This window comes from Lathamus discolor, chromosome 3, assembly GCF_037157495.1.
Source record: "Lathamus discolor isolate bLatDis1 chromosome 3, bLatDis1.hap1, whole genome shotgun sequence".
Lineage (NCBI taxonomy): Eukaryota > Metazoa > Chordata > Aves > Psittaciformes > Psittacidae > Lathamus > Lathamus discolor.
Genome location: NC_088886.1, coordinates 132,243,920 through 132,259,477, shown reverse-complemented (window position 1 = coordinate 132,259,477; position 15,558 = coordinate 132,243,920). Strand labels below are relative to the sequence as shown.

Here is a 15,558-nt window from a genome sequence, read left to right as displayed (position 1 = left end):
TGGCAAAGACTCCTCAGTTCAGGAGGATAAAAGCTGATAGGAAGCAAACATTTCACTTTGATTCTCAGCTTCTGCTCTGTGCTGCCCTGTTAAGAAAGTGACATGGGCTTTTAGTAGCTCTGTGCTTCCATTTAGGGTGCAAAATCCTCCCTCTGTTCTACAGTGAATCAGGATTCCCTTTCCTCTCTCCCATCTACTTACCCTCACTACTCCATCCGTGCTTCCTGTGATGATGACGCTATGTATGTCCCAATCCATCACTTCAGCAAAGCAGCAGCAAACAATATGGCATTTGGGGCTGCATGTGGTGTTAATGCTTGTGAGAAGCTGGCCATTGATTGTCCACAAGTAGAGGTAAGATCCAGCACAAGAGAGAATATCACCCTGTAACAAAGCAAGAGGCAATGTCTCAAAATCCTACACTCATCCTCCTCGCAGCTCTTAAATGCTGGTTATAAACTACAGTGTTGGTCTGACTTAAATTCTGACCTTTGTTTTGCTTCTGGGCAGATGATGTAAACCAGAGAAATAAAAATGTCACTTTTTTCTCATGAAAAATGCTGACATTTTTGTGTTGTAGAAATCTAAAATACCTTTCTCAGATTTAGCAAAAAAAATGCAGAGGGTTTCTTACATTTTTAAATGAAAACATTTATTTAAACCTTCCCTTTCTATTTTCCAAAAAATCAGGCTTTTAGTAAAAATGGAGGCTGTCAGACTGACGTACTGACAGGGACTGTGCACAGGCAATGAGCCAGGGCAAGTGCTCTTAAATTTTACAAATAGGCATTCTCTTAAGCAAGGACATGGTGTTCACCTGTGTCACTGAGAAGCCTTTGGTGATTTCACAATCCTCCTCTGCCCCTCACAGGGAGCTTAATGTCATCGCATTTTTAAACTATGTTTTGCATTTGACCAATGACCAGCTCAGAATTCAGTCATCTGCATTTCTGATGCAGAAAACATCCTTTGCAACTGAATATGTCCTCTCCTCTCCCTTCCATACAGGTTGCAGTCTTACATGTCAGGAGTATGTGTAAGGAGCAAATACAAAGGTAATCCCTCAGGGGCAAGAAACATGAGTCAATGATGGAATTTTAAATGTTTTTTTTCAAAAGTGCATTTTGATCAAGTTACTAACTGAAATTCCACCTAACCTTTCCATCCTTGATGCATGCTAAGAGCCAGCTAAATAGAACACCATCAGCAAAGTCATCTGATTCTGGCAAAGGCCACTGTGCCCTTAAATTAGCAGCATGCATCTGGATAAGATCAACTAACACCATACTTCACCCCTGTCTGATTTGGGCTCTTCATACTGTGGGGCAGAATTCCGAAGATAAAACAGGAATAGCACATTTGAAACAGAGTTGCCAATAGTTAAAGAGATTAAACTTCAGCTGCCTTATCTGCATGTGAGCACATAATGTCCAGGCATTTGGTAATAATGGTCTGCAGTGTTTTTCAGGTCTAGACCAGGGATTTAAAACTAACTGAAATCATCAGTTACAGCAAGCTTTTACAATCCTCCTTAGCTTATAAAGTTTTTGGGACAGCGCTTTTATTTTGTATGTACGTGACACAAACACAATGAGATTTGGATCTATAAATGCAGCTTTTAGATGCTCTAATATAAAAATCAAGAATCACATACAAGGTTCAGGGTTCTTATTTCACAGAAACGTATGTGGTTCAGAGATTTGCTTCCTTCAAAGCTTTGCTTCAAATTGCTCTGAATTTTCTAGGAAAAAAACTTGTTGCTGAACATGTAATTTTGTGTCAATCAAAATATTTAATTTAGCACAATTGAAACATTTTAAAAATTACAATTTAAATAAAAACACATTTCAGAATTTAGCATTCTGTTCTGCTAATGTCAAAAAGAATTTCTTCATCCACAACATATGGACCCCTTCATATTTTTTCCTTAAGGTTTCAGTAATATGTTCCTAAGGGTTTTCCTCTTTTAAATGAACATTTCTGCAGACTACTGTCCAACCAGTTTAACCATTTACACCGAACAAGCTGGAGAACTACACTTGGATCAATTACCAGGCTGCTGCTGGCACAGACAATCTCTGTTTCAGACAGCTCCGGAAGAGGAGCTACAACTAAGAAAACTAATGTCAAGGGTGGGCTGGTACCTAGAAGGGAGAGGACTCCACCCTTTTTGGGTCTCAAGTCCGTGCTCTGTACCAGCCACCTCCTCAGTTTTGACTACTTGGCACTGCTTCAACTGACTTCATAAGGCACCACTGAGGTATTCTGAACTGGCTTGCTGCACTGCACATTTTACACTAACCAGGACCCCCTGGCTCTGGGAGCCGAGCTGGCACTGGACAGACTACATAATTCTCCCCCCACTCCAAATATTAACCATCAGACTGCATGATTAATAAAACTCAAATAGGAGATGACTGTTTTGGCACAGACTAAATAGAGAATGTCTGCCTGGTTTCTAGCTGCTATGAACTCAATTTTGCCCCTCTTGGTACAAGCTCCACTACTGGATCCAGCGTCAACTTGTCTGAGAAGCTGGAACCCTGCTCTAGTATATTAACAGAGAGAAAATACAAATGTGCAAGCAACATTTTGGGGAGGTAGATGGTTGCAAAAAAAAAAAAAAAAAAAATCAGTCAGAGTAGTTACAGCAAAATACAGTACAGAAAAAATTCCTATCAACATGCATGCAATTCTGACAAGACACAGACCACAATAGACTTATACCCACTGCTATCAAGTGCTCCCCCTGAACCTGAGAGTAGACAGGAAAGCAAAAAGTCAACATTGTCACCACACAGGTGTAGTAAGGCAGTTGTTAGCTGAGGCGTCAGACTGAGGTTTAACATGTCTCAGGTGACATGACTCTGCTGCATGAATGTCAGGAGAAATTAATGAAATAATGGAGGCAATAAGGTTATGGGTGAGCCAAATCCAGGAGCTGCTAGGGTAATACTTCATGCTCTGTAAACTAAAAGTTGTTTAATCCTGCTATCTACCCATCCAAAGATGCTTCTACTTAGCTGCTCAGTCTAAGATGTTGCTTTTAGTGCTTGCATCTCATCATTAAGAACACTATTAGCAATCTCTGTAGAAATAAAAAAAATCAATGTATCAGACTCTCAGGATGTTTTTATGTTGGGAAGAGCACCCATTAAATTATCATGAAATGTTCATGGATGCATCAGAAGAAAGATGATAAATGAAGATCTTACTGTTGAATTGTTGATGGCAACAGAACACAGGCTTGCCCTGTGGGCAGGAAGCTGTTTTATGTACATCAGCTGGTTCAGGTCCCAAATGATGCAGGTTCTGTCATCAGATCCACTCACAAAGATACTGTAGGTCACAGATGCAGCAAGGCAGGTCACTGCCTGAGTGTGCCCATACAAAGCCTGGTGGGGAAAAAGCAACCAATAAACCACAGTAGAGTCTGGCTGATTTGCTAGGGAACCACAGCCCTACTGTCATTTGCTTAGTAAGAGCAAGCAACTTAGTCATTCTTTGGAGAATTGGAAAGGGTATGAGTGGAAATACCAATGCCCTTAACTTGTGGTTGAAAAAAGTTGAGGTTCCAAGAGATTATATGGCTTGCACAGTAACTCAGGGCCCTTGGTGTATGTTTGAGACTACAACAGTGCTTTGCCCTCCGCAATAACACCATTTTTCACTTAAGTCCATGCGGTTTTAAGGAAAATGTATGCTTCAAAATTACTATTTCTCAATACTTAATAAACATTTTGAAATAAAACTTATCAGGATGTATTTCAGTGACCTTCTCAGTCTTTATCTTCGTCCTAATATTTTTCCAAATTTAGTTAAGAAGAAAAAGAGCATTTGGGGAGAAATTTTGCTTTAAAGTCAGATAGGAATTCCTTTCCTTCCCATCATTACACAACATTCTCTTTTTGTTTGCTGTTTTATAGGTTCCAGAGACATAAGAAATGCCCAGTTTAGCCTTATTAAAAGGATTTCATAACGGCAGACTACACTTAAAGCAATTTAATATCAGAGATAGAAGTCATGGATTGAACCATACTGATGACAATTAATACAGCATTCTGAAGTGACAGCAGTATACATTTCTGCTGCATAACCACCAATGACAGTAAAGCCTGTAGGGCAATAGAGAAAAAGTCCTTCACAGCTCTCCTAAAAAGCTTTTCAGGGCTCAGTTTTTAGCTGCCTTACTGTGAAAACTCAGACTCACCAGTTTTAATGTTAGTTTTAACAGTAAATGCATATTCCCCGCTGTCTTTCTCTACATGACATAATTAGCACATCTTCAGGGTCTATCTCAGTTCAGCATGGAGCAGAAGAGCCACATGTCTCAAATGGTTTTTGCAAACACATCTCTCACTCTTTTCCAGCCTGTGAGTGTGAGACTGAAATCCTGCTGGCTAACATGTGCTGCCACTTGCCAAGGTTACTAGGACAACGTTCAAACAGTCCAATGGTGCAGAAGGTGAGCTGCAGCAGGCTATGCACTACTGAAGGTGAACTGCAACGGTGAGGGATGAATTTCAGCTTGTGATTTATTCACCTGTTGACTAAAAATCCTGCACAAAATGGGATTTTTGGACTGGCTTTAGAACAGCCTTTTCACAAAGGATTGGGCATAACCTGGTGCCTGTGCTCAAGAACTGCACAAGACCTTTGCAAAAACAGCTGTGACAAGGCAGGTTCAAGGGCTTCAAATTTCCCTTCCTTCCTCCAAAGCATGAAAGAAAACATACCCACTGTGACAGCATCCAAACTGCTAAGTCAAGCTAAGCTCCTGCACAAATTCTAATTAAACTCCCTCTTTTTCCTTTTTTTTGGTTTTTTTGTTTGTTTGTTTTTGTTTGTTTTTTGTTTGTTTGGTTTTGTTTGTTTTTTTTCATTTGGTTTTTGTTTGGTTTTTTTTAAGCCAGTAAGATCCTACCTGGCAGCGAAGTCCTTTAAATAAAAATTGAGTGTGGAGCAGAGGGCTAGACCTGAGCCCAGTTATAATCCCTGCTTCAATCCACCAACGTCTCAATGCATATTAATGCAAATACTGCTGCATGCTTTCAGCTCCCTACCATTTTCTCATTATTGCTCAGGTTTTCCCTTAATGGGAAATGTCCTGCAGCATATCTGCAGAAAGAACTGTGAGGCCTATTTCCAGAGGTAATTCACAAATAACAAAAGACAGGAAAAAAAAAAAAAAAGGTTCACTGCAGGAATACTTAGTCCACGAAAACTTAAACCAAGTTTGACCATCCAACTGAACTGGCTGACATGGACACAGACACTTCACAGCTACGTTCAGCACATCCCTGAGAGATCTGTATGGCAGACAGCACATCTTGCCTGGATGTTTCTCCCCAACTAGTGTTTCATTTGGCTCAGAAATTCTGGGGTCTGAATTGCACATATTGCTCTCCTCATGAACACTGAGGGGACCGGTAAATCGCATGGATCAATATTGAGGCTATTATGCTCAATCTTTAGTATTCCACAAAACTGTGTAAGCAGCCCCTGTTAAAAAAAAAGGGGGGGGGGGGGAGGGAGGGGGGGAATGTCTGTTTTTTCTGCTGAAAAGTAGTTTTTGTACTTTACTACATTCCATACTAGAATGTGCCAATCCCATGAGACAGCTGATAAGTGAACACCATCCACTTTATAGCACATCAGCTTTACTTAAGCAAAACTCACTCTCTCAGGAAAGATGATACAATTTTTTTGTTCAGCAGAAAAAGCAGCCACCGCAAAACAGTGAATTACGTGAAAACAGCAAGTAATTCACTGGAAGACATATAGAACTATAGTTCAAATTTACATCTATGCCAGACGGTCATCAAAAAAAGCCTCTGCTAGCAAAAAGAAGGAAAGATACAGTATTTGTCATCAAATGATCTCATGCCACTTTGTGGACTTTGGATAATACCAGATTAATCACAGTGGAACACATCAGAAAAGCTGATTTTAGATTGTTAAAGAGAAGTTGTTATATTGGAGATAAAATACAACCTCTTCAAACAGTTGCCTGAAACTAAACTGACCCCCTGACTGGTATCATCTCGATGGTGATGAAGATTACTGCTTATGTTTTTCTCTATTACAGTCTCTTCCATTTCTATGCCCATGTCCTGCTTTGGATTAATAATCAGCTGGTTAAAAAGTCATCACTGAAGATCTCATCTCATATTTCTGGCTTATCAAGCAGGAAACATCATAAAATTCAGAAGAGAGACTTCTCTAAACACAGTTTGTCCCCTAATTTCAACCCAGAAGAATTTCAGATAAATGAAGACCTAAACCCTTCTCTTGCTTCCCAACAGAGATTTAATGAAAATTCACATCATTTAATGAAAAACAAAACATATTTTGGCTCAGGTTACAGGAAGCACTGAAATACCATCTGAATATCTCTTCAGAGCAAATGAACAGAAGAAGCTTCTAACACTGGGAGAATTTGCTGATAAGTGAACCCTTTATTAGTTCACCTAAAGTAGCAGTGTTTTGTGCCTCTTGGTTCCTTAGGGAAAAAGAGTCTCATTTTGCCTTTCAGCTATAATAGAGGTATATACTAGTTTTACTTGTAAAGCTGAGAACTCACCATAGCTGCACCACACAAATCTTCAAATTTGCTTTTGTAAATGAAATAGCATTTACACAGCTGTTTGATGACTATAGATGAGCTCTAAATCAACAACAACTAAAGACATTGGACAATGAGGACACAAACAATATCATTCTTACTGGATGCAACCCTACCTCATGAAGTGACAGATAAACCTTATGTGTTCTGAATTCAGTTTGAGAGAAAAGAATCAAGAACTTTGCCTAGGTGAGCCTTCATCAGCTAAGTTCGCAGGGTGTTTTGGACATCCTGCCCATTGCTGTAGCAGGCCAGAAAGAACTATTAGCATTTCCATGTGATACTGTTTTTTTAAAGTAATCCAAGGGCTGGCTGCACTTCAAGTGAGAAGAGCATATACCTTAACATCACTATTTCTGTGATCATAATAGACTTTGGAAATGCTACCAAAGGTGGGATAAAAACCAACCATTTTCGTAAATATAAACTGTGTGAATAAGGCATATTATCAGCTCCTGTCCTGATTATAAGCTGTCACATGATACTGCTGATTGGTTTATTTTCTGCCTTCTTGATTCACCCAAAGGTATTTCCTCTACCAGTCATATGAATGAAAGAAACAAATCTTTTGGCTTTAATTGAGTTTCTATAGCAAAAGAACCACAGTACTGACCTGTCTCAGATTCAGATACTTCACTTTGTCTTTGAGCAAAGAAAATTCCCAGACGCACACAACTGAGCTTGTTCCAGATGTGATTATGGTAGTTGCTGAAGGACACACAGCGCAAAGGCACTTTCCCCAGTCTGCCATACACTCAAATGTAGTCACGTTCTGTATGAGAAAGCAGCTTTAAGATCAGTGATCGTCTGGGGATACCATGCATTTACCAATACCAAAGTGTAGATTCAGTTTCTGAACTGAGCCTTCATTTCTTCAAATCCATGAAAGAAAAGCTAATCTTAACCAGTCTCTTTGCTCGCAGCACAGCTGCATAATAGGAACATGCACAGGCTGTGGCTGTATACAGCTGTGCCATCCTCCAGGGGCCAAACAGGAAGGCTGGACAAAAGTCAGAGTCTTATGTCTTAGGGCACCTGAGTCCCAATCTCTCTGGTGCCACAGATGTCCTCCATAAGGCAAGCTCGTTCTGCCACCATATAGTGACAGAATGCAAACATTCAGTGTAGATTAAAGTGAAAGTTGAGGTTGTGATGGCCAGTGATAACAGTGCCTGGTTCTGCAACCTTCCTCTTACTTACTTGGATTGAAAACCCAAAAGCCAAAGCATTAAATTCCATTCTGTGCCAACTTCTCCATTAGTAGCATCCAAAACAGCCTAAACCAAAGTCAGGTCTATCACACGTTGCCACAATTATAGCACAAACATCCTTTTGTTCATATTCTTCATTAGCTCTGTCCCACAAAATGGGAGCAGTATCATGGTGCTAATGATTCTGGAGGGGCTGGATGGCACAGCTACAAAATCATACCACAGACAGAACACACCTTTACCTACTTACAATGAAGACAAAAATTTCTTTTAAGCTCATGTGCAGAGGCGTGGTTGATCCAGAGAGAACTTAAGTCGGACTCTCAACTACTTCTCACAGTTGACTGAGAAGTCACACTCACTATGCTCAGTGTCACTAGGCTCAATGACAAACTGACATTTGAAAAGCCAAAACAAATAATTTATACCTACAGCAGCACTATGAATTGCTAAGCACCGAATACGATTGAAATCAGTGGAGAAAACTTTCAATAATTTTTACCAGGGAGCAGAAAGTAAAATACATCTCAAGGCTTTTTCACTTCCATTGACCGTGGTTATGTCTAAAAACATAGTGGTGTGGCTTCCACAAATACCCGAGTCAGTATCTTGCTGAATGACATAATCTGCTAGTGTGGTACCCAAACTAAATCAAGTAACTTCATGTGTCATAACATTGTTCCAAACATGTCTAAAAATCAGTGTGTTTATGGCAGAGGAAGAAACTGGATCTGTGAAGTGCCCCAGCAAGCACTGTGATGACACAGACTGTTGATTTTTAACAGTAAAGAAATAAGAGTATTAATTTTCTACAATAGAAAGCATTATTTTGAATGAATGCACTGGGCTAAACTTGGGAGCCAGAGGGGAATTGACAGATGGTCCTATTTTAATTTCAGCAGAAAGTTCTGCACAATGAAATTTCTAATCAGTGACCAAAAGACCTTGTATTGTCCTTACAACCTATGAAATGGGTTTTCTCCTTCATTTTTCTGGACAACACTTGAAGGAAAACTAGAGGTAATTTAGAGAGCAAATGCTACATTTTTGAGCAGTGTAGAATGACTTTGTACTCTCTTGGGATATCCACCTTGAGAAGCCTGACTGTAAGAAGTCCTATACAGCATTCTCTGAAACCAGCTCACAGTAGCCTCTGCAATGGGTGCCTAAACCAGCCAAAGACCGCAACATATGAGTAATTTGTTTTTCTTCATAGATTTTTTCTTATTTACCTTCTCAGACCCATAGTTGCCAAAGCAGCAGGTGAAGTCCTCAAATCCCCAGCAGAATGTTTTGTTCCAAAGAGGAGGAATCAAAACTTTATTTTTTTCAACAGCCAGAATGCCTTTCTCAGTATGAACAATGTGCCCAATAGCTCCCTTGGGGCAGTCTGTCAAGACAGAGAACATATTTAATCCTGTTGGGTTTAGAGCAATTAAGTTAACTTTCCTCCTTGAACAGCTTGTTTGGTGAAACTGGCAAGTCCCACAGCTCGGGTCAGCACTGTGGCTAGGTCCACAGACAGAAATGGACTCTACAACTGAGATTCCAGACAGAATAGTGGAAATACTCCTCGCCAATGGACCACATAAATCCATGCAGGGGGAGTGATGTGCTCCAAAGGAGAACATGATAATAACACTGTTTAACAGCAGTGTCATTAAGCTTCTTTTCATTGGCAGGCTTGCCTTATGCCATGCACTACAGAGGATGCTGGGCATGTCACTCGCAGCCTTTGTAGTACACCCCTTCTGTCCCCACAAAGCTGTGTGTTGTAAAGAACACCATCACGGGATGAAAACATTGACGCTGAAATTTTTCAGGCTTACTCATGGTAAGAAAAGCAGCAGACTAAGAAAAAGATGAAGAAAAATAAAAGATTTCAAGATCAAGAAGTTGAGAAATGCGGACAGTACTTACTTTGCTGTTAAGTATAAGAAGAGAAGGTGAAAGGAAAACAGTGAGGTTTATGTTTCAATTTAACATACTCAGAATGTAGAAGAGAGAAAAGATTGAAGTGTCTTACTAAAAAATAAAATAAAATAGATCTGTACTGAACTCTACAACAGAAGTTTCAAGATTTCTCCTATTTGGGTGCTTTCAATGCCCACTCACAACACATAAATGTTGGCAGAAGGGATCTTGACTGTAGCCACTCATACAAAGCTGTGTGACTATTTTTGTGCTCTTGAAAAGCCAGATTCACCCCATCCAAGAATTCTGTAATTATTAGCTCATAAAATGGAGCACAGACCCCACAGCACCTTTTATTGTAACTGGTGAGAGCTTCAGATTTTGTAGGCTGCTCATAAAAGGAGGAAGAATTCCACTTGAGTGAAGGGCCAGCACAGATTCTCTTCCTGACAAACTTTTCCCGTGGGCATTCCTGGATGGATGTGGTTTTGTGAAGAGCTAGAACAAATGAATGGCATTGAAAAATCTCTCTTTGACAGATCATGCAGGAGAGACACTGTTTAAATCCTTAATCATAGACTCTAGGACATGAACCTCTTCATTACAATAAAATCTTAACCTTACTACATTTTCATCAGATTACATCCCTTCCTCACAGAAATAGGAAGCTAATCCCAGCAATTTGGAAGAAGAGATAAAAGCATAGGTGAGAATTTGAGCTGCTTTTCTTTGACTGTACCAATTCCCAGAGTAGGGGTTACTCATGTGGCTGTACTAAAGGAGAAGCCAGATTTGTTGCCACAGCTGTATGGACAGGAACAGCTGTATGGACAGAAACAACAGGAACAGCATGATTGAAAAGTGGAATCACACATGTGTGGGTGCATACTGATGTGTTACACAATCTGGAGACATCTATAGCCCATGTTTCAGCAGATTTAAATCAGACAAGGTTCTATCCTTACTTTCCAGTTGAAATACTATAACATCAAAATAAATTATGCTCTTTATTCTTACGATAAAGTGGTACCTGCTTTGGTATCTGTCCAAAGTTGCTAATAAAACCGAGGATGGTGCTCTTAATCAGAGGATCTTTAATGTTGTTGACATCTGTTTTGTCTCCATAGAAGTAAGGATGATAGGTGTTAACTGCCTCCACTGCAGCTGAGCCATGTTGCTTGTGGCCAAAAATTAGATCTATCCAGCGATGAAGGTGTGCACTGACATAGTCACTTTCCAGTGCCTAAAAATAAAAGAAAATAATTTAATTCAGTAGAGTGTATCAGCTACAAATGCATTACCTCTTTCTTATCCTTGCTGAAGACTTAAATTGTCGGCAAGAAATCTTCACATTTTCTGTTCCTCCTATACTACCATTCTCAGCACATCCTCACATAATGTGACTTCTTGAAGAGATGCAAGATGGATTCCCACAGAAAAACAAAGGACATTGAGCAGAATTCTTGACTTCACAGACAGCAGGAGCAGTATCCTCAGAGACAACACAGACAGGTTCCACAAAACAGAGTGCAAGCATTCCACAGATCTTTGCACATCCTCCAACCTCCAGCATACATTAAAGCCTGTGCTATCATGTCTTCCCCAGTACTGCTACTATAAACAAGATGGCTTAAATGAGCAAAACATTTGTTAGCATTTGGTACCACCTCTTGGCTCTACAGACAAACCACAGGTGAATTTCTGTTTGTAGAAATAAGTCAGTCTTAGTTAAGACACACACTGAATAGCAGAGACTTTATTTGAGAAGATACATATATACATAGATTGGGAAGTGAGATGACTAGAAGAGGGGCTTTAAGCTGGGTCTGAAGGATACATCAGGAGAGGCTGCATGCCATGAACCAGCAAAGAGAATGCAGAGCTTGTAGCGAAATTGCAAGGAGTGCTGCAAGTCAAGCCAGGGAAGGGTTTTGCACCAGCAGAGCTGGGGTGCAGCAAGGCAGCTGTATGACAGAAGTTTCACGATTGTCTGAGTTTGATACAAAATTTACTACCCTTGCAGGGCTCAAGCGCAGACAGTTGCAGCATCAGATTTCCTTATTCTGGAAAAACCTGGGGTCTGATCTTTTTTCCCAAAATAAGACATGGTTAATTTTGACTAGATTTGCCACCCATAGTGGCAGGTGTGTGGATTAACGAGACTAGAAGAAACAACTACTACTGAAGAAAACTGGGAAACTGTAAGGTAATACATCCACCCTAATGTGGGCTCCCTAGAAAGCTCAGTGTAATCAAGCAGAAAACTTGTGCTCAGAAGACCCAGGCAACAAGTTCAGAAGCAGTGGACACAGGTCTGAATTGAACCTTTTCCCACCTCCACATTAGCCAGCCTTACCCATGAGGCTTCACTAAATGGTACTGCCATCACCTGCCTCACCAAAATTTTGTGTATTCCCAAATGGCCTTGCCCAATGATTCAAGCAGCAGTGTTAAACATTATTAAAAATACTTTCCTATCTCCAAATCATTGGACTGTGCGATACTCCCCAATGCTCAGTTAAAGGTCTCCCAAGCAGACCATCCCACCCAAAGCACAGCAGAAATAAGCAAACTAATGGGATCCAGAACAATGGCTCATTTCGCAGAGCAGACAGTTAGCCCAGTGCAGCTGGTTTAAATGACCCTGCCCACAGATATAACGATCACACAGCAGCTCAGAGAACAAGCACAGCATACAATCTGTTCCCTGCGAACAACGGGAAAGCACTTATGAGCAGACTCAGACCTCATCCTTATTAATAAAAGCAGTTAGTCTATGAATTACAAACTGTAAATTTTGCCTGGCATCACTGCCAGAGCGAAACAAAGCAACCAACAGAGCTGCAACTCTGCAGCCCCTCAGTATTTCACTGAGCACTATGACAAGTGAGGAAGGGAGGAAGCCAGGGAGGAAGAACTTATGCTCTAAGGAGGAAGTAAATAAATTCTTCAGTAGATTAGATTCCTAACTTATTAAATGTGAAACAAGGAGCTGCTCAGAGTTGTATGTCAAAACCAATTTTTCTCTCTCATACTTTTTAAAGCAATAACCAAAACTCAAAACAGTGTTAACCTGGATCTGTTTAATGCACCAAACTTTCTGTGAAACCTCCTAAAAATGATTGTTATACCAGTAACAAGTACATTCCCATCTGGCAGATGATTTCAGAGGAGACAGAAACTATCACGTTTCAGAATTCGAGAACTCCAGCTCTTCATTTCAGTGAACTTTCCCAGGCAAGCTAATCAATTTTCTTTCCACAGCAAGATTTCTTGCACCCTCCTGTGTAATACGTAGTACTAGCCTTGGTTGAAGAGAGAATATTGCAGTGACCATACGTAAGGTGTGATCAGGTCTGGCAAATCATTAAGAATATGAATTTATAAACATGATTTTTCATGTGCTAAACAGTTCCTATTTGAGATTTGAATTAATTTGTAAAAGTTGTGTGGCTTTATCAGCTGTGCCAATGTTATCAAATAGTGCAGCTCAGTGGAAGCAGGTCTGTAGAATGGAACAGATGGTAGAGAGGGCCCAGTATCCCCATTACATGCACTGTGGGAGCTTTACTTGAAACTAGATCTAGTCTGCTCCAACAGGCTGACTGCCACCAGCATCTGGAGTGCACAACTGAAGTGCAGCCTTTGGTTTCATTTCATCCAAACCAAATCTAGTTCACACAATCTGAGACTGCTCTACAATGAGAGCAAACCCATGCTATGCAGGGATGATGGATAGATTAATTTCCAAACTGCACCCTTACTCCAAAGTGTAAGGCAAAAGCAGATGTTCCTCATTGTATCTAAGTGCCTTCAGAGTGCTCTCCATTACACAAGCAGTAAAGAGTACAGCTCAGTACTTCACATTCCAAACAAGCCACAATGTAAGAGACAGTATTTCTCCCTAAATTTTTCTTTAAGAAAACAACAACATAAAGTCGCAGCAGCTTTCAGGCATCCATGCTTTTCTGTCTGTAGCAACCTCTGTTAGGGAAGGACAGTGTTGTCTTTCCTGTATTTGGGAAACTGAAGAACAGAGACTAAGCACCTTGGAGAGCATGAGAGAGAGCAGAGAAAGAAACCAGAGAGCCTCTATACCTCCACGCCTTTGCTAGAGTCACGGGGGAACACCAGGGAACTGTTGCATGACCTCAGTGGTCAAAACCTATTTGCAGTAGGTAGCACTGACTTGCTTCCCTGCAAGTGAAGAGATTGGACACTCCCTAAGCTCAACTCTTCATTTTAGTAAGGACTGTATGTTAAGCAGCAAGCCTGCAGTGCACACAGTACTTACACAAGGATCTGCTTCCTCATTGTAAGTGTATCATCATGTGGTTGCAGGCACATGTAAAAATGAGAATTAGGTTCTGGGAGAAATTCAGACACTGAATAGTATTTTCTTTCCAAATCAGAACAAAAAAGACCAGCTCTCAAGTTTTCTCATGTATTAAAATTTGCTCCCCTTCCCCAATTCCAAATTTGGAAAAAATACATCCTTTTATTTTACTAAGAATGAGGCTATATACCTATACCATATAGTATTAGTTATAACAGCTACATTATCAAATACTATTTCAGTTCAACCTGTAAGCCAATATAAACATTGCAATGAAAAATTCATTTTGATTTTTTCTGATAACAAAGAAAATTGAAAGGATTTATTGAGAAATTTTCTTGTTACTACCGACACACTCCCATTTCCACTTGGCTAGTTTTGTGGTGAAAACCTCTTCCACACATTTTTTCCCCAGCAGGTCTTCCCACTATGTTCTTGTCAGACCAGTAATATGGGGCTGTGATCTGAGTTACACAGGTAATTGCTACACAAATAGAAATTAAAACAAAGGACAAGAACATTAATGGAGCTTCTGCAAAGGGTCTAATTCGTTACTGAATATGTTGTAAATTCAATGTGCTGCCTTGGCTTAGGTTACTAAACTGTGTGGCAACGCACCACAGTCAAGCCACTAGGCATGGAGATACTTGAGACCTGCTAATAATAGTAAGCAGCTATTCTCCACAGCACATAACTTGAAATACCATTAATTCACAATCTTTCATATATTAGAGGCAGGATTCTGGGGAAAAAAGTGGCAGATGTCTACTTTCAATCCCATTTTCAAATGATTGAAAACAACATTTTTAATAAATATATGGACAAGTTATCCATTTCAAAAAAAGTAAAGTAGCAAGACAGAAATTTAAGTCATTGTAAATATTTTTTAGCATTATTGTTCTGACACAGATAGGAAGTGTTCAGGTCATGAATTCACAGTAGAGACTAACAGGAACCTTTTAATTGATTAAGCCAAAAAAATTAAGTATCTCACTATATACTCAACTGTCCTTAAAAAGAAATGAAAGCAGGACTACTACACAAAAATGTGGCAAGCACAGGCTTAGATCATATCCATGTTTACCCAGGTCAGAGGTCAGAGAATTTAAAACAGCATTTGGAGGGGTCAGCTGAGGAAAGGCTTGTTTGGAGATACCAAAATAGAGAAGATAGCTGTATCCACAGGTTTGGATACAATCACCTACAAAGAGATCATAGAGAGCGAAAGCTGAACCCCCAAGGGCAGGATAGGAGAGGTGAGAAGAACCCACTGAAGCAGAAACTGAAGGTACACGACAAAGCAGGATGATGCAATGGCTTGAAAATCGTGGACTATTTGTTTAGTTCCACCAATGCTAACAAAGAGAATCATCATACTTTTTGTATACATCAACAATCTGCATGCACTCACAAATACAGATTGACTCCTTTTGCCAGAGAAAATCTGACGAGGTAATACAGGGGCACAGTAG

General features: G+C 40.1%; 2 protein-coding genes across 3 annotated transcripts in view; one reads left to right on the top strand and one right to left on the bottom strand.

Annotated features, from left to right (window-relative positions):
- The window catches only part of WDFY4 (WDFY family member 4), a 142,665-nt gene that overhangs the window by 5,784 nt on the left and 121,323 nt on the right, over positions 1-15,558 (bottom strand). For both annotated transcript variants that reach the window (XM_065671835.1, XM_065671836.1), the window contains exons 54-59: positions 10,781-10,993; positions 10,101-10,248; positions 9,069-9,226; positions 7,239-7,397; positions 3,216-3,395; positions 202-384 (exon numbers count right to left, since the gene is read on the bottom strand). In XM_065671835.1, coding sequence (XP_065527907.1) covers positions 202-384; positions 3,216-3,395; positions 7,239-7,397; positions 9,069-9,226; positions 10,101-10,248; positions 10,781-10,993 — 1,041 coding nt within the window. The remainder of the gene's footprint in view (positions 1-201; positions 385-3,215; positions 3,396-7,238; positions 7,398-9,068; positions 9,227-10,100; positions 10,249-10,780; positions 10,994-15,558) is intronic.
- Positions 1-15,558, top strand: part of VSTM4 (V-set and transmembrane domain containing 4) — an 88,771-nt gene that overhangs the window by 53,367 nt on the left and 19,846 nt on the right. The window lies entirely within an intron of this gene.